Consider the following 26,304-nt stretch of genomic DNA (forward strand, 5'->3'; position numbering starts at 1 on the left):
GGTAAATACTCTTTTTGCATGGTTGCAGACTTCCACAGCAAGCATCATGTGAAGGATGATAAAGAGATTATTGCTTTATTTTTCTTCTTTTTAGTATTGCACTGTTTTGTTGCCATAACCTGAAGGACAAATTCGGGCAAAAGCAATGCAAAGGAGTTGACTTGCCTAATTACTTAATTTCAAACACATCTTAAGTGGAAGAAAATACATAACAACTGGGTCTGGCAGTTGATTTGTTCAGTTGATTTTCTAGGTGTCTTCACAGATGACCATCTCAGAGTACTAGTTTTTGGTGGGTGTTGGTTTTGTGGTGTTTGGTGGTGATTTTCTTTTTGTTTTTCTCTCCCCTTTGACTTTTTTTTTTTTTTTTTTTTTTTTTTACTTCAATGAGAACAGAGCACATTTGGTCTCTTTAAAGCACTTCTGGTATAGTTCTGCCATAGGTGTTACCAGCTGCTTCAGAAGACTTTCAGTGGTACCGACTGCCCCCAAAGGTGCGTGGGCTATTATATTAGACACTGCACTTTATCTAAATGGACCTATCATCTACTTACTGAAAGCAAATTGTAGCAGATAATGTTTGCTTTGGAGTGTGTGGGCTAGGACTTGGTCTTTAATATGTATGCTTAACTATTAATTATGGACTTTGTGCAACTTCAGGCTTACTGGCAACTTGAAATGCTGTCCTTGTATGAGTAAGATGGGTGGCAGCTTAGTTTGGGGGAAGAAGGAAATGATGCTGGTGAAACTTAAACAAGATCCTGACTTACTGAAAGCTGTTCTTAAAGACTCATCAAAATACTGCATTGCATCCCTTTGAAATCTGGCACGGAGAAGAGTATCAGAGGGGACCAGGACTCTTTCACAGAAGATAACCATAATGTAGGAAGAAGATGGTCAGAAACCAACTGGAACTTGGAAAATGCATGCTCTGTGCTGCTAGGTAGTCAGGAGAACAAAAACTCAACTGTTTAAGAAAAGGAGTCACTAACAGCACTGTCCAAAGTGTTCGTCCTTGTTAGTGGAACTATATGTGTACCTGCAGCCTTAAATACAAAAGCCTGATTTGCTGTCCTTGAGCAAAGATACTGGAAGTTCACAGTATGATCCTGGTGGGACCTTCGTTAGTGCTTCCATGGAGCCTGCAGCAGACAGATGTTAGAAGAATCAGAATAGCTGTAGTGCCCTCAGCAGTGATCACCTTCCAGCTGTGAAGATGTGATGGTTGGTTGTAGCGTGGGCTGACCTGAATTTGATATGAAAAGCAAGAGAGAAAATACTTGATTCTTGAATTAAATGTGAATAAATACTTTCCCAATGGACAGCAGAAAAATAGACTATATATATATTTTAATTCTGGGAAACTGGAGAGTGGATAATATGGGCCAAAAGCAATGCTGGATTCACATCTTATCTGGTAAGTTGAAAAACAATTTTTTTAATAGGTCTGCATTCTCTGTCTCTCCTCTGGGATGTTTAAAGATGAGAGGTGGCTAACTGCAGCTTCTCCAGCAGTGCTTCTGGCCATCAGGTAAGAGCAGTGGTAACTGAGGTTTGGAAAGATGTGCTGTCATTGACATCTTCCCCTGCAGTGTTTGCTTTCCTGACAATGAATACTTTTTTTGTTGGAAATCAATGTAATTTTGTCTTACCTAGGCTGCAGGCACGTGTGTAGAAGAGATGGTTTTCATGTCAGTGTTTCCGCGCATCCAGGCTCTGCAAATTTTAGCATTCGTCTTGCTTTGTGACAGAATCTTCTCCCCATCCCAGTCAAAGCAATGCCTTGTTGTGGGCTCAGCTGTCACTACAGCTTGTGGATAAAAATTATATTGCTATCAATAATGGAGATTTCACACTGTTAGGATTTTCTGTAAGCAACTTTCACCAGATGCTAATTGTGTGATCTAGGCCAGAGGATTATTATCTTCCACTCAAGACAGATGAGTCAGTTTTTCATGTACAGCACTTGTTGGGGTCTATTCTTCTAGTGTCTGCTTTGGGGCATTAGGTAATCCACATGCTCTTTTCCAGACTGCAGAAGTGATCAGCATTAGCTGATACCTGGCAGAGTTTCTTTGTTCATGCGGTGTGCAATCTTAACCTTTTCTTGTGTATATGATGCTTGTGTTTTCCATATTTGCTGCTATTTTACTGGTGGCTTTCTGGAATATCTGTCAAACAGTTCCCTAGTAAACAGGACCAAAATCCAGCATGTCTGAAAATTAATTGTATCTTCCTTACTGGCCTTCCTCTGCCAGTACTTATGGAAATCTTAGGTTAGAAACTTGAACCTAGAAAAAACAGATAATTAATGCTATGTTAGTGAATAATTAGTCATATAACGTGTTCCAGTATGTGTTGCCCTGATGTGGCTTACAAATGTGTTGGGCAGTACATGCCTCCAAGGGCTCTTGCCTGAGTGTGCAAGTTCTGTATCTAATTGTGAGATGTTGTTATTGCCAATGGCTATGAACCGCAAACACCAGACTGAAGCATGGCAAGTTTTTGGGCTTGGATCCCAAAGCAAGATCCCCCATCTTGTTAATTGGTTTGGTTTTTTTCAATGTTGTCTGAGGTGGCATCAGATGTTGTGGAAGTACTTTCTGTTTTACAAACAGTTGCCTTCTGAGGCCTGGTGCCTCTCTTCCCTAAAGCAGGTGAGGTGCCTCGCTTACCCTTAGCACTGTGAGTCACGGGACAGGAGCCCCTAAGTTCCAAGTCCAACTGCTCCTTTCCAATTTGGCAGGACACTGTGTGATCCGCCAAAACCATTGCTCAGATAAGTATTTATTTGTGAGAGAATCCTCAGGGAATGAGGAGAAAATGTTATCAACCAATGGAATGTAGAAAATACTTATTCTTATGGATTTTGATACTTAATTTCTATAATGGAATCAGAGCTTTCTTGTCTAGTGTTGATATTTTTTTTTTTTTTTTTTTTTTTTTTGTCTTGGAAAAAAAGCCAGTTGCTGAAGCTTCTCATTGACTCTGTATTCCACAGAGGTTAAACTTAAGAGGAATATATCTTGACTTTTAATTCTGTTCATTAATACAGATCTGAATACAGTTCCTGACTGATAGATGATCCCACTCCAACTTCTAAGGAGGCAATGCACAGTAAAGGGAACAGAGCTGGAGCATAAGCTTCTGCAAAGAGTTCTGAAAATAAGCTGTTACTTTTGGTTGTCTTGTTCCCTGGGAATAAGAAGCTTTTGCTGATTGCTTGTGTGACTTAAAAGAAGGACAGAAATGGATGGAAAGGCACTGGGAAGGCTGCATTAGAAACAGGCAGGAAGGAGAAGAAAGCTTCCTGAGCTGTCTTCAAGGTGAGGGAGACAGGATAGATAGGAATTTGGGGTCTTACTTTGGGAGCCTTCCCTTGATGGATAAAACAGGAAAGAACTGCTGGACTGGAGGCTGTTCGGCATTTCATATAGAATGTTCATGTGCAAGGCTTTGCTTAGTCTTTAATGCTCTGTTTAGGTTTCATGCTATAATCCTTACCAGGATTTCTGGGAAGTGGAGCAGAGGCTTTGAGATTTTCTTTTGTCGGTTCTCCATCTCTTAGCAGATGTATAAGTAGTTCTGTACACCTTGGATACATGCCTGGTCTCAGTAAATTATTCAGGTAGGTAGTGATGGGACAGATCCAGCTGATCACAGTCCTCAGATAATTTTTGTACCACCACCTATGTTTGAGTTTGGCTTACCCTTCATGGCAAAGCTGCGTGTGCTCAGTGCTGCCCTTTGGAGCTAACACGAGCCTCAAGGTTTCTCTGTCACAGTGTTCGGTGTGAAGTGGTTCTTATTTCTTTTTATACCATGTTTAAAAGAACAGCTGTGTGTGATGCTGGAAAGAGGTAGCACATATACCTGCCTCTACTGTCCTGATCTACTCACAGAAGTCATTACTATTTTATTTGGGCTTTGCCTTTGTTCCCCAAAATGTGAGTGATGATGGACCTTTTGATGGGCTCTTCAGGCAGCTCAGCCCTTTAGACTTCTGCTGCTCTCGGCTGCTTGAAGGTCTCGTCCGCCTCGTCTCCGCCTGTATCTTGGAGAAGCCAAACCTTCGCACCTGGGAGAAAACAAACGCATCAAAAACCCCTTTTCGGTCCGGTTCGCCGCAGGTTGCTGGGCAAGGGGGGCAGGTGCGGAGCGGGCGGCGGCGGAGGGGTTAAGGCGGGGCGGGGCGGCGGCCGGGCCGGCTCTGCGCGGCGGCGGCGGCGCGGCGGTCCGGGACTGCCGGTGAGTGGGGTCCGGGGCCGGGGCAGAGCCCCCCGGCAGCCACAGCGGGGCCGGGGCGGTGGGGCGGCCGCCTCCCGGGGCCGACAGCGGCTCGGCGGGGGCGTCCGGGCGTGGGAACACCTTTATGGTGGACTTGATGAACTTCGGGATTTATTAACTCTTTTCCTGGTAGTCGGGCAGGAGAAAGCTGCGGTTTTTTTTGAAACTCCCTTAAGCTGCAGCCCCCATTCCCTTGCCGGTGGGCACAGAGCGGGGATGACGGCCGGGCTCCGTGGGGGCCGCCGCGGGTCTGCTGGCCACGCCGCCGAGGGACGACGCATCGCCCTGGCGACCGTGGGTGCTGCAGCTTTCCCTCATAGGCACGTCTCTGTGTATGTAAATATTTAAAAATATAGATACTTCCTATATGTACGCATGTGAGTTTCTATGTATTTGACACTGGGTTTGAACACCAGGATTTGTTCATGTGTCGTGTCCTGCTGAAGCACTGGTAGTAAGTATGTACCACCTGGGGGCTGGCACGGATTCTTTTATGCAGTGATCTATCATCTTAATCTATGCAACACACTGAAAAATACAATGATATTTTTTGCATTGTACCTTCTGATTAGTTTTTTCCTTAAGAAAAAAATCTGCACGTTTATACTACTTGTGTTTCCAGAGGTCACATAGGTAGGTCTGTTCTTCATTCTGTAGTATGAATCTAGGAAAAGACATTTCTTGTTACAAATTGGCAAGGTGCATTGCTGTAGCTTGGTTCTTTAAGCTGTGCAGGGTATGTGATTTCTCGTATGTTGTTCCAGTCTTCTAAGTGGTGTAGCAGGAGGTACAACTCAAATCCAGTTATATAGCAAAAAAATGAGATTTCGCTAAGTTTATCTGCATACTGAAAATGAAGTGAAATTTGGAAAAAAAAATCACAAAAAAATTCAAAACAGAACACACAAGCTAATTTGCAGAATCGGCAAAACGGTAAAGATGCAGCGGTTCTTATCAGCAAGTTAAGCTGAAAGATATGTTTACCTTTTGTAGAATGCTAGACTGTAGTTTCAGACAAGTTGGATTGATTGTATCCTTATCCTTCTGTGCTACTGTGACTGTTAACTATATTGGAGCTTCCTCCAGTACAGTCTTTATGCTATCAGATAATGAAATAAAATTTCTGAAGTAGAAGTTTTGACATCATAGAGAATATATTCCTCTTGGATATTATTCTTGAAGATTCACAGGACTGAATTCTACTTTTAAGCCATTAGGTCCACTTCAATATGTTTAGCAAATATTCTTCAGAACCCACCATTTCTACCAGTTCCAATGAAATATTTGCTTGCAAACCAGGGCTCTGAATCTGTTAACAGATCAGATATGGTCAGGTGGTTTGTTCTAATGAACAGTGGTGTGATTCAGGTCCTAATCAGCAATACACTGAAAATGAATACTAAAATTTCACTTGGTTGGGACTGTGCTGAAACAGTCTGTAATCACATTTTGTAGGTTTTGTGGAATAAAGCTGATTTGTTTAACTGTAAAATGGAGCAGCTAGTGATCGATGAGCAGAACTGGAAGTTCTGCAGAAGTGGAAAACTTAGTTTAGAAGCAGGACAGGTATCTTTTTTTCTAGGCATGTTTCACAATGTACAAGCTGTTTGAATGGCTTTTAAAGATTTTAAATGCTGTGTCTGTTTCTGCATTATAGGATGACCTGCCAGCTCCTTCCAAAACCACACTTAAAGGAGACTCTAAATGAAAGCTTTGCAGTGAAGTTTTTAGTTTGAACTCCATATATAGATTTAGTAAACCATAATTTCAGAAAGTCTTAAATTACCCAGGTCTGAAGTCTAAACTTGTGGTAACTAGTGAGTTACTTAGTATCCATCCTAACAACTTTTTGTAGTGGATCAGAGCTCTAAAAAGCAGTTTGGTGCAGTAGAAAAGCTTTGTAGCGAAGGGATTTCAGGAGCTGGAGCCTGAGCTTTGCGGCACCTTGGTGTAGGTGCCCCGGTAACTCTGTGCTTCACAGCTCAGCTGCTTGTGCTGGGCTGTATGGGGTGACACTTCTGTGCCCCAACAGTGATTTTTAAGCCTCTTATCGGTCTGTATACAGAGTACTGTGGTCTGTGGCTGGCGGTACTACTTCCTTTCTGCAACTTAAATATTTAGTCTTCCTGTTCTATGTTTTTGGTAGGTTTAATACTTTTCTTAAGATCCTTTGTTTGTACCATATAGCCTGCATATAATACCAAGGCTACATGATAAATAATAAAACCTTAGATGTTTCCACCACCAATATGTAATAATCGTCAAAGTTTGAAATAGTTAAAGAACATATTATTTATGCTTCTCAAATGTAGCATGCACACAGAATAGTGTTGATTCCCTTCACCCCCCCTCCCTTCTCTTTTCAGTCCAAACGATGATACCATTAAAATGGACTATTGCTGGAAATGACCAGAACCATGATGGAATTCTGAGGCTTGCTGTACTTCCCATCAAGTTAACATTCTGAAGGTAGGTTTGGAGTGGAAATGGATGTGGCACTCTGCTCTCCTTATTCTAAAAGGGGTTGAAGACCAAGATAATGGGATAATGTGGCTTGTGTGTGCTTGACTTGAGTTCAGCCAATTATCTGAAATAAGAATGCTTAAGTTACAAAGAAGTAGCCAAACACAGCCAGAAGTAGATTGCCTTGCTAATAAAGAAGTTATCTGGATTAAAAACATACTCATTGAGATTTATAGTTCTTTAATATATTTCTTTTCCAATTTGTAGAGCTGAATTTTAAAAATGACTTAAAAGTATATTCTCAGTTCTTTAAAGTGGATCACATAGCATGCTGTTCCAAGTACACGCAGTTCCCACAGAATTTAATTATAAACAAAATGTAAAACAGTTACTTCAGAGATAACTTGTTTCTCTAAAACCTGTTACATGAACGTTGGCTTTATTGCATTCTCTAATGGTACCAGATAAAAAAGCTTTTGTTTTAATTGAGATATTTGGGCATAATTTTGTGTTCCTTATGGGCTTCCTTTCAGCCAGTGTCTCCAATTTGATTTTTGTCGTAATATAAATTAACTACTAAAGGCAATTAAGAGTGAACCAGAGTGCTTACCTCACAAAACTCCTTCTCGCAGTTACATATTAACATTTTTGGCCTCTGCTGCCTTACACACCCTTTTCTGCACTGGTATTTCTTTCTAAGTTGAGGTAACCTGAATGGGTTTCTTGGGTTACTGTGCAATCATTTGGCTGTGTTTCCCTCTGTGGCCATATGAGTGTGGAGGGGAACAAGGAACCGCTTCCCTTTTGGCACTGGTATCACTTGCATGTATAGCTGCATGTACAGCTTGGCTGCCCGGCACCCTGGCTTCCTTCTGCTGCCTGGAGTGAGGCGAGAAAGGTATTTTCAGTAACTAGGAAAAACAAAAGCAGCACCAGTTCTTTATCCAGCAGAAGAGGAAGGAACGGAGGTTGTTCCTATGTGCCTGTGGCACAGGGTGCAGCAAGAGCGCTGCTGCCAAGGGCTGCGCGGTCAGCGAGCACCCAGGCACTCCCTTGGGGGTACTGCATCAAGGACTGTCTGCTGCTTGTAGATTAAGTTCAAAAAGCTGAAGCACTATGTGCAGGTAGTCAATTGCTGCTGCTTAATATTTCTTTGCACTATCTTTGAATGCAAAGAGTATTTCAAGTGACTTGCTTCCTTGTTCTCTGCCCCTGATGGCTATGATCAGTCAGCGTGATAAACTGTTTTCTGAAGAGAAATTTCTATAATAAGTTTCAAAATACCCAAGAGATCCTGTATTTAATACCTTGTCTTTGCTAAGGGCCCAGGGGAGGCAGGGAGGTAAAGCACTGGGGCATGGGCTGGCAGCTTGCCTGCTTTGCAAGGCTGAGCCTGGGCGCTGCTTGTGCCTTGTCCCACGGACCTGCCCGGGCTGTGCCCGGCTTGGCTTTCTCTCCTTCTGCTCCAGGGTGCAGCATTTTGCATACTGAATTGCCCTGAATTTCTGCATGGAAACCCCTGTGGCAGCTCAGGAAAACCAGCAGTAACCCAGGCTGGGCTTCTGCCTGGGTGAACTCCCTCACCTCTCACCCAGGGTAACTTTCAGTCCTGCTATATGGCTATACTGCTATAGCTATTCTATAGGTTCAGTCCTGCTCTATGGACTTCTCCATCAAGCTGCAAACTTGGCTTGAATCCTCTCATGGTAGCTCACTGTGCCAACCCGTGCTTGTGCACTCCTCCCTGTTGCATTTATACAGACAGAAGGCAGAAGCCATCAAAGTCCTCCAAACTGATGTGACCTCTTCAGTAACGTTGTGGCAAATGTATGGAAAAAACTTGGGTTTTAATAGTTGGGAAAGAGGCAGAAAACCAGTGGGGTGTGCCATGAATCACATTACAGCTTGCAGGTTAAATGTTGTAATGACCTTCTCATTAAAATGCTATTTGAATTTTCTTTCAGAAATACCTGCTTTAATAATGATTAACATTATCTAAGTGATGTTTTATTTCACTAATTCTTTATTTAGGTAGCTAGTGTAATATATGCTTGTATATTCATGCAAATTCTTGACTCTTATTTTAAGAATGGTGAAGAACATATTCTGACTTGATACAAGTTGCACTTACATAGAGGAATTCAAAATCAATTCAAATATACAAGCTGTCTTTAAGACAAACAGAGCTCAAGCTGTGTTGAATTGGGAAGAATTCTGAATGCGTGCTTGTGCATTTGAAAGCAGTTTAACTGAATGAAAGCCTTTGAGATTTTTGGGAAAGATAATTTCTCCCACTCAAAGCTTATGTTTACTCAAAGTGGTAGAGGAAAACGCACTTTGCAGTCCATCAGTTTCTCAGCTTTGTAACCACTGTTGATGGAACTGAAGTAATTACATAAATTGAAATAAGGAACAGAACCTTTTTGACAAGGGTATGCTTTTGGCTCTTGCAAAATTTTGATGTATTTGCTTGCAAGTGACTTATGGCAAGCTAATAGCTCAGCCCACCCGTGGAATATGCAATATGTGGTTACTGCCATCAAGCTTTCTGAGGTCTGTAGGGAGGGCTATAAAATGTGAGTGGCATAGAAGAGGTGAATGCAGATTGTTTGCTGTCCTTTCCTGTAAAAACCTGAGAAGTATCAAGCTCATGAGAGCCACTTTCACAGCAAAAGAAGACAATTCTTCATGGAGTGAGTAGCAGAATTGGGGAGGTCTCTGCTGCAGATTCTAAAGACTCTCTGTTGTCTTTATAAAGCTGGGCTGACCAATGTAACTGTTTTTCTACTCTTTCAGTTTCTATTATTTTTAAAACTTTGAACAATATCTTTTCTGAATCTTCAAATTTGCGTGTACTTAATGGGCAAATCTGAAATATGTAACATTTAAGGTGTTTTTCTTTTTAAGTTTAAACCTGCTCTGACTAAGATAAATGTCCCTGATGTGGCTACAAAAGAGGAGGCCTGGAGAATAATGTCATGCAATGTGTTAACTTTCCAGGAAATATGGGATATCCTATCGCACATCTCTCATGCCTGGTGCAGACTGGGGCAGGACCACTGAGGATACAGCTGCAGAGCTCTGTCACGGCTGCCCAGCTTCCCTGAGGCCAGGCTCCTTCTGCTGGGAGGACTTGAAAATAAAATGAAGGTGTGAAGTAAACCACTGTCTGAAGGATCCTGGCATGACAAGTGCTTTTTGGACATAGGCTGGTACAGACAGCCCAAGTGCTACGTCTCTGCCTTGAAGGACTGGGATGCAAACTAGCTCCAGTTCAGCTGCTGCTTTGTAGCTTCCATTAGGATATCTCCAGAGTCTGCCCTGGGACACTGAGACCTCAGCTGGATGCTTTTCTACTCCCTCCTGCCTTATCTCAACACCTCAAGAAATCTCTTTCAAAAACATTTGTCATTTGAGCTCTGCTGCATGACAGTGAGTGTTTGTAGTGTGATTATTTTGGTGGAGAATTATGGATGTGTGGGGTTTTTTTGATATATATTTTTTTTTAAATACTACATCAATGTGTATGTGATCTCAATAAGCTGAAGTATTTAGAATAAGTTCATAATTGTTATTTTGGATTTCTTTAAGCTTGTTCGGCAGATAAGATGCAAAACGTATCTGCAGATTTCTTTACTCTCTTGTCACTGCAAATAAAAGATTCATCTGTTGAGATGATTACACAGTAAGATATATGTTCAGAAAACCTTCCCTGTAATTTTCACAGATTTTTTTTCTTTTTTTCTTTTTTCTTTTTTTTTTTTTTTCCCCAATGCTGTTCTTGCCCAAAATGCTGCTTCTATTTGCAGACATTTTGTTGTTCTGTAGAAGTTTCATGTCAAGCCCAGCAAGTCCTTTACCACTTTGGTGGGTAAGACTAGAGTCATCTCGGCTGAGCAGGGTTCCCAGCACTTGGCTGCTTGAGTGACTGTTGTCATCTGCAGATCCTTGGGGACTTCTGGTCACTTACAGACTTACTTTGACTTTTGAGTACTTTGTGGGTGAGAATGGGGAATGTACTGACTGTCCAACTCTACCATATTGCCCTGGACAGGGAGCAGTAGTCATGGAAATCCAATTGACCCCTTACGGTGGATCTGAGCTGCTGAGGCTTTTTTACTTTTAGATGAAAGGATGCTCTGTAATATTTCAGCACAAGGGATGATTGACTTGTTTCCTTCCATTTCTTGTCCTTAAGTAATTGTTCTTAGTTCTATGTACTTGAATTTGATGCTTTAAGTAATATATTATTTTATAAAAGAAGGGGCTGCCTGGGTTTTTGAGGATAATAAAATGAACAACAATGTCAAGTGACCTGCTTTCATGTTGATTGCTAGATGTAAGGCATGAGCCAAAGAAAAAAATGGTCAGGGAGCTAGTTCAGAAAACCAAAATATTAAAAAAAAAAAAAATCACTTTGAAAATATTAATCATTGAATAGTGTAAGCTGATTTAAAATTAAGTAATACAAATATTGCATGAGAGAAAAAATCCAAGTAGAATAAATGACAGAAGATGAACCTTTTTACCTTAAAACTCAGCAGTAACCTTTAATATAGATGTGACTTGTTAGCTAGCCTGCTGGGGATTGCTTAATTCACTTCCCATGAGATATAACTGTTAAGTAACCACAGGGTAATAATGGACTAAGTGAACCTGATCTTTATCTGTGATCAATTTTAGCTGCAAAGGTGAAAAGTTTATGATTTTATTTTATTTTTTTTAACCTTTCTGCCTGTAAATACTTCTAGGTTCTTTTTTCTTTTTAGCCACACTCAGCCCATCACTCTGGCACTGGTGACAGCCTGAGGCTCACAAGGAGCTTCCCAAAAACTATTGGTGTTGCTGCCTTTCCTGCAGCTTTGTACCCGATATCTCCTCTCTGGCCTTATATTACAGTCAGGCACAGGTTTGCTGCTCTGTACAATAGCTAACATGATTAGGATCTTATGCCAGGGCTGTGTTCCTACGTTTTGCTAAAAATATGCAATATCTATTAACGAGGTCATTGTTAAAACCCTTATTCAGATACTGACAGCAAATGTGAGGGATCGTGATGATCAGACACAACCTCTTCAGGCTGTGAGACCCTGTGCGAGGTCTGGTCACCAGGAGTAATTGCTGTCAGAGCTGCTTGTGTAAATTACTTTGAGTGCAGTTTGGTTCGTAATAAAGGTAGTAAATTGCCAAGGCAGCTGACATTGACCTCAACAGAGTAGCTGAAGTGTGAGGTAATCTGGAACACAGACTCCCCCCTTCCATCACATTTAATAACCCTGTGTCCAAAATAGTGCTGATTTGGGCTAAGAAAAAAACCCGCTGCTGTTGCTGGGTCGTGCTTTATCCTTTGGTTGGGTAGGGAACTGTCTTTTGGTTTTAAAGATGATTGGGCTGTGTGGTGCTCACAGGGCTCTGGGTTGACAGCCCAATAAAATAATCCCTGGCTTTAGAGCAGTCAAATATGTAGAATATATTTTTTCCTTTTCAGTACATTTACTTAAATCCTGTAGCAGTAAATAACAGGCACGTGCTCAGAATATATATGCCTGCAGCATATTTTACATACATTATTATATTTATTAATATATAATTGAAAAACCAAAACACTTTTCCAGTAATAGACCTTTTATTGCTTAGTCAGTAAAATGGAAGGGTTATGATTTATACTTCACTGTCCTGACTGGATACATTGAGAAATGGAAATAATGATGGGGCTGTGGCTCAAACATGGGATTTTACAGCAAGAATGGCTTGGCTGTTGCTCATATTTTTTGTGTCCTATAGAAAGTCACTTTTAACTTCTTAACTTCCACTTTACTGCCTATGTTGTATGACTGGTGGTGCAAAGGGACTGTGCTGGGGTTTTGTAAGTGGGTAAGTCTTTTGACAATTCCTCATTCATCAAAGCATCATGCACTGCAGTCCTCCAGCAGAGAAAATATTTCCTTCTATATTAACTTGGTGCAATATGAAATTTTTAATTAGGGCCTCCAGATATATACCCTTTCATGTGCCTGTCCCATTCCCCTCACCCTAGAAACAAGTATGTTGGGTATGGTGATTGAAGTGAGGACCAACAGTTGATTTTAAATCCTTTCTTTTTTTCCCTTCCACCCTTCCTAGGATGCAGGGGCTTTAATCCAGGATGAACGAATGCTACTATGATAAGCGCATGGACTTTTTTTATAACAAGACAAATACTGACACAGTAGATGAGTGGACAGGGCCAAAGCTTATTGTTGTTCTGTGTTTTGGGACATTTTTCTGCCTCTTCATTTTCATTTCAAACTCATTGGTCATAGCAGCTGTGGTCAAGAACAAGAGGTTTCATTTTCCCTTTTACTATCTCCTGGCCAACTTAGCTGCTGCAGACTTTTTTGCTGGAATTGCCTATGTCTTCTTGATGTTCAACACTGGCCCAGTTTCTAAGACATTAACTGTTAACCGCTGGTTTTTGCGTCAGGGTCTTCTGGACACCAGCCTGACAGCATCCCTGGTGAATCTCCTCGTCATAGCTGTTGAGCGGCACATGTCGATAATGCGGATGAAGATCCACAGTAATCTCACAAAGAAGAGAGTCACCTTCTTAATTGTATCAATTTGGGCTATTGCTATTTTCATGGGAGCTGTTCCTACCCTGGGTTGGAACTGCCTCTGTGACATTACCGCCTGCTCATCCCTGGCGCCTATTTACAGCAGAAGCTACCTGGTATTCTGGAGTGTCTTAAACCTGGTTGTCTTCTTCATCGTGGTGGTGGTTTACATAAGAATCTATATGTATGTCCAAAGGAAAACTAACGTCTTGTCATCACACACCAGTGGATCCATTAGCCGCAGGAGAACCCCTGTGAAGCTTATGAAGACCGTCATGACAGTCTTAGGTAAGAGACTACAAACCATGGTGTGCAAGGCTGGCAGTGCTAATCAATGAATTTGTGTTGTTTGGTGGTGTTTTGATTGGTGTGTGGTTTGGGGGTTTTGTTTTGTTTGTTTGTTTTGTGTTTCTTGTTTTGTTTTGTGGGTTTTTGTGTGTGTGTGTTTGGGTTGTTGTTTTTTTTTGTTGTTGTTGTTTCGTTTTGTTTTTAAGCTAACCTCCCTAAAACAAAACCAAACAAAAAATCCCTTCATTAAACTGTCGGACCTCAGAAAAGAAAGTGAACTGATGGTTCCAGCAAGTACAAGGTTCTCACACTCCTTTATCTTCTGAAGCTGGCTTGTTGGCTGCCAGAGCCTTTCCCTTCAAAATCCTTCCCCAGCTGTCCTTTTTTCCCCCTTGATTTTTATGGCATCTATAGCAATAGAATGTGGTGTTTGTTCCTATCTCCCTCTCGACTTGCAGGGGCAAGATTCAGTCTTTTGCCCCTGAAGCTCTCGGGGAGTGAAACTTAAACCAGTCATCTGGAAGAAGAAAATTCCTGCAGAAAAGCTCTGAATTGTTCCAGACATGATCCTGTCCTAATGCATAAGCATCAGGTAGATCCTAGTTAATTGTTGCACTGGAAAGAGACAAAAAGAAACACCCTTTTAAAAAGCAGTTATTTGAGTCTTTCTATGCAAGGCAGGACTGCAGGCTGTGTTCTGGGAAGTCACATGCAACTAAATCATCATGCAAAGCCTTGTATAGTTTATATGTATATTTATATAGTTATTATTTAGTTTTCTGTCAACCAAAGCTGGGAGGTGCTGAGTGGGTGTTGGAATAACACTGTTAGCTGTCAGTGCCACCTGTGCATGTTTGCAGGTCAGAGCAGAGAAGTGACACCCAGCCAGCCGGTGTGAAGTCGGGAGGACAGCAATGGTGGCTGCCATGTGTGAATCCCTCACAGTCCTGTAGCCTGTGACATGTCTTCAGTGCTCACCACGCTGTTGCGTGCAAATAAAGCCCACTTTAAGCTTAATTTTTAACTTATTTTTTTCTTTTACTAGGGAGAGGGGCCTTAGGAATATGGTTTGATTTAAAGATCAGCATTAACTTTCTCTTACTTGCAGAATGTGGCTTTTCAGCCACCAGATTAAACTGTAATTTGGGTAAAATATTTAATGATATTGTGTGCTGGGCCAGGCAATTTAATGTAGAAAGCCTGAATGCTACTGTAGAGATCATAATTTTGTGTATTTACTTTACCAGTCAGAAACAAAACCAAAGAGAGCCTACTTTTGTAGGAGTCCAATTAGTACATGTGTTGCTGGATGGGAGATCTATCCCAAACGACTGTGTCAGATGAGATGTATCTTGTTACGTTCCTTCATATCAGTTCTCCAAACTATGACTTTGAGAAGCTTTTTATAAATGTTTATTACTAGGAATGGGAATTCATTTTTTTAAAACGGTTTGAAATGTGATTCCTGGTCAAGTCATTCAAGCATACTGTGCAAAATGTATTAGAAACTCAATACTACACTTTCTGGGCTTCCTGATTACCAAAGAAGTCACCAAGTGACCAAATGGATACTCCTAAAATTCTGCTTACACCCATTGATGCAATGACCTATAGCTATATGCAGTGTGTGGATTTTACCCGAGGCAATTATTTTTAATGGCTTGTTCCAAAACATCTGAAGATGCTTTGGATGTGCCTGATATGATCTTAACTAAAAGCAGTTCCAAGATGCTCTGTTGCTGGATGAGGCATGACAAAAACCAGAGTTCTCATTAATGTGCGCTGTTGGTATCATCGTCCTTGGGAACATCACTGTTATCCCAGGATGTTCTTCTCCTGTGGTCCTACAGTTAAGAGTTGGGGGAATCTGGCTTTCAGTGTAACTTCATGGATTCATGGTGACCACAGCTGCAGATAGCTTTTTGTATCACCCTTTGCTGGGCTCCGATGGCCTCCTCCAGAGGCTGGGACTTGAGTCCCTGCCATCTGCCTCTTTCTACCATAACTCCTAACATGATCCGTCACAGGATAGAAGCAGTTGAAATGGTTTTCCCTTTGGCATGTTAAACCCTAGAAAGTTATCTGAGTGAAACTGGAAGATGGGAAACCTAGCAAAATGGGCTAAACTCCTCTTAGGCTGACATCATGGCACAGTCCTAGCTAGGCCTGTGACTGTAGGTTTGAAGAAGGGTGCCTGGCAGGCATGCAGGTATGTGATTTTCAGGTGGTGTGTGTGGTAGCTCATCTGAGCTTGGCAGTGAGATTCCTGCTGAAATAGCAACTTTGGGGTGGATGATTTTCAGTTCTAGTGAATTTATAGTTTAATTGGTAACTTGCTTTTTTAACTCAGGCGCACATGTGGCAATGGCAACTGGAAGCTACTGCACGTTCTTTCTCAGCATTGGCGTGCTCAGGGACAGCTTCTATGTGCAGAGTTTCATGGTACAGTGCTGCAAAAGCATCAGTAGTGCTTCCAGTTATACAGGATTTAATTTTCAAGCAGAGATGATGTAATTTACAAGAAAAAAAAATCTACGTTTAAATCTAAAAAATCCTCAAACTGACCTTGAGGCATTGTGGTACCTGATCTCCCATAATCCAGCGCAAAGACTCAGAGCTGTTTTTCTCATTCTTGTCACAACCAGGCTATATTTCATGTCATTTCTGTAAATTTTGGAGAGTCACAGAAATTAAATTCTTTTTTGAATGTGGCACTTTGTCAGTGGGAGGAGCTCCTATGGGATAAAAAGTCTGCAAACTAGAAAATCACCAAAGGGCAAAGACAAAGGTATATATTTATGCTTAACCATGGTTCCCTCTGTAAGCTCTGTGATTAAAAATAGCAAAATCTGAGCAAGGCTGCAAGTCTGAGCCATGCCTTGCTTTCATCTCTGTGGTTCTAAGAGCAGGGTGTGAATCATTTGTGTGGTCTCCATACACAGAAAAATGTATTTTTGATGGAGTCAAAGCAATAGCCCCATTAAAGTATTTCCCAGTAACTCTGGCACAGTCACTGCATTGTGCTGTCCTTGTCATAAGTCCTGGGGCGAGGGAAATGTGCAGAGCTGTCTGCAGGTATCTCTTCCCTTACTTTTGCCACTGGTATGCTTTAGGGTTTTGCCTGTATAGGTAGACAGGGATATATCCTGCGAGTTCATGGATTAATCCTGCCTGCGAATTTGGGGTTTTGTTTAAATGAGAGATTTCTGTGTCTTAAGTGTGGCTTTGGGGTCTGTTTCCTCACCTGCTGACTTCCGTGAAGGCAGGGTTTGAACTCGCATGCTTTGTGGTGCACGTGGTTAAGATGCTTTCTGTACTTGTTCTAATGAGGGTTTGTTATCATCTTAATTCCTGCATGGAGCTTGTCTGCTGGTGACTGTGGAAGTAACCCTTGGTGGCTAGCAAATATTCTCTGTCCAAGACACTCAACTAGAACCAGCAGTGTTGTCTGGGTGGTCTGATTCCAGCACTTGTTAAAACAGATGGGGTTTGCTGGGGAACACCAGGGCAATAAATCAGTGCAGCATTTTTCCTGTTGTAGACTGTAAGAGAGTTGGTGTCACAACTGCTTACTCAGCATGTTGGAGCCAAAACAGTGTGTAATATAGAGATTGACCAGAGAAAACAAGTGTTGTGGTGGCAGCTTGCAGATCCTGATGTCAGTGGGCAACAGAGGAATGTTACTGATGTTAATCAGTATCTCAAAACTAACACCATGAAATTAGTACTTAGCATCACAAAAATCTTGGTACAGCAGACTAGAAAATGCAGTTTCTGAAGGAGGCAATCTCTTGCCTTTCTGTTTTGTACGATATTGCCTGGAACATAGTAAATCAGTTGGTTGCATTTTGTTTGGACTCCAGGAGTACAGATTTACAGCAAGATCTGTGATATCTTGTCATTGATACATTTTTCAGCAATCCTAATGATCACTAAATCACATGAATTCACTTTATATACCATCATGGCCTGCCCATCAGATGTGTCGATTGAAATCCTTGATGGGGAGAAGAGCCCAGTGCTGCTGGAACCAGCCGGTGTGCCCAGTGGAGCCGAGGGGATGCCGGGGTGCTGCTGAGCCCTGACTCCAGCGCTGCCCCATCCTGCCGTGGCCTGGCTGCCCTCCCACTGCTTGCTTGCATGACTCAGATATGGGAAAATTTGGAACTGAGCTGGATTTGCTTTTCCTACCAAAACTGTTGAACAGATATCAATATCTCCAAGTGAGCATTTTAACATGTAGCTTCTATCATCCCTGTTTGATTATTTTTTTTCTAAGCACAAAAAAGGGGAAACTGCTGTTATAAATGATTGGAATTTCCTCGGTACATTGTTCAAACTGTGACTGTTGTGCAGAGTTGTAATTTTCTATTTCTGGATGTCAGACAGCAATTGTGGCTTGTGCTAGGTTAGCATTATCATGCATATGGCCGCTCCTTCCCAGGCCGGAGGCGAGGGATGCCGGGCTGTGGTGCCGGGAAGCAGATGGGCTGTTCAGGGCCCCTCACAAGCTCATGGGCGAGGGCTGCGTTCAGTTGCCACGTTGCCCCTTCCCACCAGTACTGCCCACACCTTTGCCTATAAGGTGGGGATGGATAGAAACATGGAAAGATGTCAACACAATAGTGAACATCCTTCTAACTTACGATTTCTATGCTTTCTTCATGTTGTCTTCACTGTGTCTAATATCTCCTCTCCCTTATTCCACCCTGCTTCATGGTCAGGGTTTTTTTGTTGTGGTGGTGGTGTTCTTTCGTTGTGTTTTGTTGTTTGTTTGTTTGTTGTTTGGTTTGGTTTGTTTTTTTGGTTGTGTGTGGTGGTGTTTTTTGTTTATGTGTGTGTGTTTTGTTTGTTCTCAGGGGCTGGTGGGAGAACAGAGAGCGTTTGTCCTACTTTGCATCATTCAGCTTTCGTTACCAACTTGTGTCTCACTTCTTCCTCACAGGAGCTGTTGTTATTCCTGCCTCACAGCTGAAACACAAGGAGAACCCTTCTGCTCCTGGGCTTGTCCTGTGGTTTCTTGCTGTCTTTTGGGGAAATGCCTCTTTTGCAGAGTTTTCTTGTGCCCCCATCACTGCTCTCATACTTCCTCATCCTTTTTGTCTTTTTTGCTCTTCATTTGGCTCTCTGCTTTGTTTCTTTGCCCTGACTGCTGCACCTTTTGCTTCTTCTTCATTAACTCATTTTTTATGTTGTTTTGTGGCTTATTTTGTTTAGGTTTTTTTGTTTTCTTGTTTTTTTTTTTTCTCTTTTCATTTACAACTTAATTTGTTTCCTGGATCTGAGTTGTTTGGTCTCAGATACCCAGCAGCCCAGGGCGGGAGGGAGCAGAGGAGCGAGGTGGGTGCTGCTTGGACTGGGCAGCCGGCAGTGCTGGCGTGCCCTGGTCAATGGTGTGTGTCCTGCACCGGCTGTGGGGTTCCAGCCAGGACGTGTGTAAATTATGTGACTCTTGTTTCGTGAGTTGGGCAGTGTGCCCACAGCTCTACAGAGTCAGCTGTAGTGTGACACAGGACATGTCATTGTGGAAGTGGGCCACCTGGTATCTGCTCCTCCAGCATATGTGAAGAGAAGTAGTCTGTGTTCAGAGCACCAGTTCTCTGCTTGTTAGTGCTCCAGAGTTCTTGTTTATTTATCAGCATGGACAAATCACTGTTGTGAAGACCTTTCCCCACTTGTGTCTGAGCTGATGCTGTCAGCAGCTGGATCCTTGCTCCCCGCAGCATTCTGAGAGCTGCCCTGCCTCATGCTCAGGGCCTGGCAGAGAAGCTGTAGTAGATGTTATTTTGCTACTATCATTAGAATTTTGTCCTCTCCTGCTTTTATAATTTTCGTGTAGAATTTTGATAAACACAATGTTGTAAGACGCAAAAAAAAAAAAAAAAAAAAAAAAAAAAAATCCCTAGCAGTTTGAAGTCCCTTTTTTTTAATGTTTGTTTGTTTCCTTTATTTCTAGGTGCCTTTGTTGTCTGTTGGACCCCTGGCCTGGTTGTCTTACTGCTCGATGGTCTGAACTGCACATACTGTGGGATTCAGAATGTTAAAAGGTGGTTTCTTCTGCTGGCCCTGTTGAACTCTGTCATGAATCCAATAATTTATTCATACAAAGATGATGAGATGTGGGCTACCATGAAAAAGATGATTTGCTGCTCTTCTGAGGATAAGAGCCAGGACAGACGCTCGTCACGGATCCCCTCAACAGTTCTCTGCAGGAGCACAGATACCTCAGGGCACTACATCGAAGATGGCATTATTCAGGGAACAATTTGTGGAAAAGAAGATCTTGGTGACAAAGGAAACTCTTGAGCTATTCAAGGGACTGACTTGGCTGGAAAAGGAGAGGGGGAAGGGAGAGGTTTTGCAAGAGAAGATTGACTGACAAAGCTAGTAAACAATATATCCACTTTGTTCCAGAGCCTAAACTCCAGTGTTAACAAAAGTTCTTATAAATAATTGCCTGATGGAAAAACACTTTGTAATGAAGAAAACTTTCTGTGCTGCCATCTCTCCCTTTTTCTTTTAAGTACATGAAATTGTTTTTTGTATGAATGGAATAAATACATCTCAGACTTTTTGTGCATGGAAACAAAATGTAAACAATGTAGTGAGACCCTCCTCAGGCTCCTACAGAGAGAATAAACCTGCCTCACCGTGCAGGCTTGGCATTTGTTGAGTATTTATGCTTTGAACGGTCTCTGTGCATCTTGAGGAGGATCGTAGGCCTGGTTGGACAGAATTGTGATCTGTTGTCTTGGTTTACAACAGTCATGAAATAGTTCTCTCCTTCTTCTCCTTATCTTGTTTTCAAAATAGGTAGTTGGTTTTGTTAAAGCTGTGCCAGAAACCTGGCTGTGATGGGAAGCCCAGCCCACACATGAGTGTGTCCAGCTGTGGATTTTCAGTAGAAGCAGCACAAAAGCCATTATTACTTCTGTAGTGGGATGAATGCTGCAAGGAGATATATTGCACTCTCTGCTGCTGTTGTGTAGACAGATGCTGGGGGCATGCTAACAGAAGAGCAGCCTGGCTGTGTTTATGCCCACTTTTTATTTCCTCAGTTAACATCAAATGGGTGTTCTCACCCCTCTTTACCTGCTATGCCACTGAGAGAAATGAAATCCAAAACTGTTCTAAGAGGGCAGACCTTTAAGGGAAGGTTTGACATATATATACAGGTTCAATCAAGCTATTTAAAATATGGATTAATTTACAGGGAAAAAAGCCTGAAACCAACTTAAACCCCTACAAAAGCACAGTATGCATTGATTGTCTGACCTTGTCTGGAGGACATTTAACATCTGATTTGCAAGCAGATATTACTGACAAATACTTGAGGAAGAGGCCGTGAAACAGCAAGCGATGAAGGTGACTAAACAGCATTGTGACTAATCAAGTCTAGTGTTGATGCAGCTACAGCCCAAAAAGCTGAAATTTTGAAATACAGAGTATGCTCTAATGGAGGATCCAGCAATTTAAAGCTCTAGGGTAAAGGTTTTAAATTTAAACTTTAAAAATTGGAATATAGACTTCTTAGTACTCTAAAAACTTGGCTCCTACTGTCTGCTTTCAGCTCCCTTCTACCTGTCTTAATTTCAAGTGGAGTTACCTGTATTGTGTCCTAGGGAATGTCTGATCCCTGGTGTTAAAGGAGGTGACCACAACCAGATGTCACCTCGGAAAGTTTTGGAAGTTTTGACCACTTGGAATTGTTGGAGAACAGCACCAAGAGCATATTGTATGAGACTGGAAGATAAAGCTTAGCTGTGGTTTGGGGAAATTCTTCCTTTGGTGCAACTTGCATGTGGGTATCTGGAGTGTGTTGTTCAAAGCAGAACTAGCACTTGGATCAAAGGCCCAGCTGCAGTTTTGCAGAAGGCACTGGGGAATTTCACAGCAGGTCTCAGCTTACAAACACAGCCAGCCCTTGCTCAGAGAGCTCTCCCATAACACAAGTACCCTCTAGGGATTTGGCCTAACATATCAAGGTAAATGCTGTGTTTATGACTAATGCTGAAATGGTTTAAGTTTTCTTTATTTTTTTGCCATTATAATGCGATATTCTTGTGCAAGTAATACTTTGTTATTTTGGTGTTTTGTAAAGCATGTAAAAGTGGTGCTTTCTAGAGCCAGTGGCATTGCAAAGGTATAGCATGCCAGCATTCCTGTCCCTACAGCTACCTGCAGCGCACAGTTTGTGTTAACTAGGCTGAAGCTCCATGTACGAAGTTAACAGAAAATAAAATGTTACTTCAAAATAAAATTCTTGTTTTGTTTCCTGATCAGATGGTGGCTGAACATCACCTGGCACTACAGTTGGCATTTAATTGCTGCTACTCTTACTTATTTCCACAGACTCATCCAAACTAAAACTGATACCAATAAAGATGGGGAAATGTTGTTTCGTGTTACCACAGCAGAAGGGATGTTTCTAATAAAATTTTCATTTTTACTAGTAATGTAATACTAGCGAGTGTAATATTTGGTTGAATCAAGCCCTGAAGGGAGCTTGGATGAAGATCTGAACAGCTGCAGCAGTCAAGAAAACACCAGGTCTCACCTGCAGATCTTGAGATTTGGTCTGCAAAATAACCCCATGTGGGTTATTCTTCCAGGTAAGCAGGAAAAGGTGACTCCTGTAAAGGTAAAGGACTGCTTTGTTAGTAGAGCACCTCATATAGTGGTCTGGATTAAGATCTGAGGGGTATTAACAATGATTCTCTCACAAGTAAGTGGGAGGATTTCAGGTCTGCACTTCTATTCCACCTGTTATCTCATTTAAAAATTATCTAATTAAAAAAAAAAGCCAACAGAACAAATCAATCCAAAAAGCTTGCAAACTGGTGCCCTGTGAATGGTGTTGTTGGCAGTACGTCATGTCCTCTGTTTGGCATGATGTTTCTCTCAGAGGCTGCTACCTCATTGTCCGCTACTGTAAATTACGATGTGACTTGGCTGGGACAGGAAACTGATCTTGCATCAAACTTTCCTACAAATTGCTACACCAGAGACTGTATAATGTTTCCTATGGCGAAGTGTTTAAACATCTAGCTACTCATGTAGTGGGTTATTTCTTTTTAACTCCATAAACATTTATCAAAATAGTTTGTCTCAAGGGAAATGTTAAAGCACTATTTGTACTTGAGGGCGGGGTGGGGTAAGCAAAGGGCACTTGATGAAGGTAAGTTCTGTTGCCTTTTTCACTAATAACCCAAAATAACAGATATCTGTTGACTTTCCAGTACCTGCTCCTACTTATGTGTGCCAGTGTACTGCTGTCTGAGATTAAATTCTTTTTTTGGGGAAGGCTTTAGGGTGAACACCCACAGAAACCTGAGGACATTAATTAAGGAGGCGGAGTTACCATTAAGTTGAATTGTTATAAGGTTTTGCATGTTCCTGGAGGGCTCTCTGTGTCTGGGAGAGCCTCAAGAGCTGCTGTATCCTACTAAGTGTAGTGACCAAGTATTTATAATTCATTGTTGTCACAGCAGTTATGGTTTGTAAACCTTTGAGGTATTCCCCTCCTCTTCCCCTCTCCAGTTCCTTGTCTCCCAAACCAAAGTTGCTCTTCCAGTTGCTCAGTGGGTCCAAGAAGAAATGCTTCACAGTGTTTCCCAGGGGAAAGATGTACAGTCTGTCCTCCACGGTTAGTGCTCCCAGAAGGCCTGTGTGGCCACAATCACTGGAGATGCTTTTCAGAGAATTATTATGAAAAGCCAGGAACAATGGGGTTTTATTTTACATGATAGATCTTTTGAATCTTTCTGGATAAGCAACTAGACTGATGATTGTTTAACAACTGTGTGCGTGGGAGAGAAGTTTCTCTAATATCTGTGCTGTCCATGTGAGCTGGGTGGTGTGGGTGATGAGTCCCCCTGGGACAGCAGCCAAATGGCTACAGCTGGAGTGGCCCCAAACACGGCTGCTCCTCTGCTCTGGGGCTGCTTTACTATGGCAACTTTTCCCTCTGTGTAAGGTCTGTGGGTTTTTTTGGCTTTTTTTTTTTTTTTTTTTTTTGGTAGTAATTACTGCAGACTGGTGAAATACCTCTTTGTTACTGCATAAAACAGCTTGAGCACGTATTTGTGGCCTGCAGTAATTACTGCAGCTACGTGAAATTATGGTGCCTTTCTCTGATCAGATCTGATCTGGTTGAAGACATTCCTGCTCACGGCAGGGGCTTGGCCTAAATGACCTTTAAAGGACCCTTCCAACCCAAACTATTCTATGACTCTGTATTTTATATACAGTTATACATGTTTGTTTGTTTAAAAAAATTCAGAACTTCTAAGTAGCACTTGGGAACTACTATAGGATCAATACTTCTACTATCATTCCTCCATGGTTATAGTGAACTCTGCATGAAGATTTCTAAACTGCTGATTATTGGAAGCTGATGTGGGGGAAGGTTCGTTTCAAACTTGCCATATTTCTTATGCACTTTCCCTAGGGTTCTGGCAGCTGGCTGCTATCCTAGTGGTTGCAGTGTGGAGTCAGCCTTCGGTATGGCCCAAAGCAACTGCTGCTTGTAAGATTAGAGCCAAAAAGTGAAAATTTATGGAAATATTGGAAACAAGGCAGGTAAATTCTGTTATTTATCCTAACCTATAATTCTAATGAATGTTTTTAATCATTGAAAGTGGTGATCCCACTTTCCCTCTTGCACACGCTCCCTCGTTATGCTGGTGCAGCCATTTGTGAGGCCATATGGTGAACTGTAGTGCATCTGATAAATAACCCTTGATGATATACTTTGCCAGTAACTAGAGAAGATCATCCCTTTGTTGTTAGCTAGAAGCTGCATTATTTCCTAATATTTTTTATATGGAGTCACAGAGATTATTTGTTTTCTATAACTCTGTATAAGATACAGTCCCTCTTGAATGCTACGCTTTGCAGTGACTCGGCATGCTTCTAGCATGGGGAAAAAAAATCCATCTGGAAATAAGGAATTAGGTCATGATAGCCTTTCTGCACCCAAGGTCTTTTGAAAGATAAGGAATTTAAACGCTTCTATGCTTTGAGCCATTCTTGAGAACATCCTGCTTATCTTTCGAGTAGTAATTGGTCCCTGGGCTTCTTTTGTACATAGTTTTATAATATTGAGGGTGGTTTTTCATTGCAGCAGGCAGAAGCATCTGCTTTCTTACAGCCTAATTAGGAGTGTTATTTTGCAGCCCATAGGTATGCTATTTTGAATTGCCTTGTATATGAATCCATGCATCCTCTCCTGTGTGTGTTGAAAAAAAATTAATTTTCAAACTAACCTCTGCTATTTTTACTACAGACACTTGTTAGGAACATTTTTTTTTAATTGAACTAGCCTGCGTTAGTATCCACAGGTGCACACTTAGGGCTCTGATGTACAGTCGTGTAAGAAAATCAACATGTACAAGAAGAGAAGCACAATCACTTATTAATCTGTTCTCACCAAGCTATATTTTAGCTTAAATGTTAACTTCATTGAAACCATAGATATGGTCTAACTTCTCTAAAGAAACCCCAAATAAACAAACAAAATTTCCCATAAAAAAAACAGCAACAAACCAAACAAAAAACCCGGAAAAACTGTTCTGTGTTTCTGTAGGCCAGGAGTAAGCAAGTATACTTATCTTCCCTGGCCTATTAAGTTTACCTGTCTTGCTTTGATATATATGAAAATAAGGAAGTCATGTTTCTGAGCACAAGTAACTGCTTGGCGTCTCAGCAGGTGATCCCCTGGGAATGTTTCTCATCTAGGGAGGTTCTTTCATTTTCCTCCTAAAGCTGCCGTGGAGTGAGATGAGATACTGGCCTGAGAGCGCTGTTGTTGATCTCACCTCGTATTGCAGTTTGTATGTGTAACCAAACAAACATATACCTACTGTCTCGACCCTAAATATGAAGTCTTTTACATATACTAGGCTCTCACAGTACTGTAAGATTAATTGTATCTCCAGCTTCTGTTTATGTTTATGCAAACAAATGCTGGTGTGTTGACTTTGATTAGGTGTCCATTAGGAATACATTCCGTTAATAATTGATGTCGAAACACACAGGAGAGAAAAGGCTTGACCTCCAGAGATGGAAATGTTATTAATGCTTATATGATTCTATTCAAATCCTAGTAACGCATCAGTTATTATGAATGTCAGTGCATTTGTTTGTGCAGTGCACTCTGTGATACCAAGCTGCAATTTTCCCACAGGTATAAATGAGTTAATTTAATTAGAAGCACAAGGTTTTGTGCCTATAGGGATAAAGTGGCCGTAAACTGGACTTGCAATTGCTCACACATATGTTCAGCTTTAAATTTTTGCAGAATTGTTTTGCTTTCAGTAGACCCTTTCCTGTGAAAGCAGTCCTGCATGTGTCAGCATTTGTGAGATGAAGACAAGTAATATTGTGTTTTAGACTGTAAGTTTCTGCTGTATGGGAAACTGTCCCTTTCCTGGGAGGTGCAGCTGCAGCAGACCGGCTCCCTTCACACACCAGTCCCTCACAGACACAACTGTTGATTTTACAGAGGAAACATTCGGGCCTATAGGCACAAATTTGTTGCATTATGTCCCAAATTTGACCTACATTGTTTTGTCCTATTTTCTCCTTTATAATCTCTTCTCACAGTCCATGTAATTTTGTGTGTGTTCTGCTTTGTTCTTCAAAGCATAGATTAAACCACACTTTTCTCTAA

The 26,304-nt window shown here is 41.6% G+C and overlaps 1 protein-coding gene across 4 annotated transcripts; it reads left to right on the forward strand.

The window, feature by feature from the left end:
- The first annotated feature begins 3,809 nt into the window (after positions 1-3,809).
- Positions 3,810-21,891, forward strand: LPAR3 (lysophosphatidic acid receptor 3). 4 transcript variants are annotated; one of them, XM_082054485.1, is made up of 6 exons: positions 4,230-4,248; positions 4,421-4,619; positions 6,654-6,756; positions 9,751-10,182; positions 12,874-13,631; positions 19,588-21,891. In XM_082054485.1, exons 5-6 carry the CDS (start codon positions 12,896-12,898, stop codon positions 19,935-19,937), a joined length of 1,086 nt encoding a protein of 361 aa, XP_081910611.1. In that variant the 5' UTR covers positions 4,230-4,248; positions 4,421-4,619; positions 6,654-6,756; positions 9,751-10,182; positions 12,874-12,895; the 3' UTR covers positions 19,938-21,891. The 4 variants fall into 4 exon arrangements, with proteins under 4 accessions (XP_081910613.1, XP_081910612.1, XP_081910611.1 ...); XM_082054487.1 differs by lacking the exons at positions 4,230-4,248; positions 4,421-4,619 and adding an exon at positions 3,810-4,151; XM_082054486.1 differs by lacking the exon at positions 4,421-4,619 and having other exon boundaries at positions 4,205-4,248.
- The last annotated feature ends 4,413 nt before the right edge of the window (positions 21,892-26,304 follow it).

This window comes from Streptopelia decaocto (assembly GCF_964273445.1).
Source record: "Streptopelia decaocto genome assembly, chromosome: 5".
Taxonomy (NCBI): Eukaryota; Metazoa; Chordata; class Aves; order Columbiformes; family Columbidae; genus Streptopelia; species Streptopelia decaocto.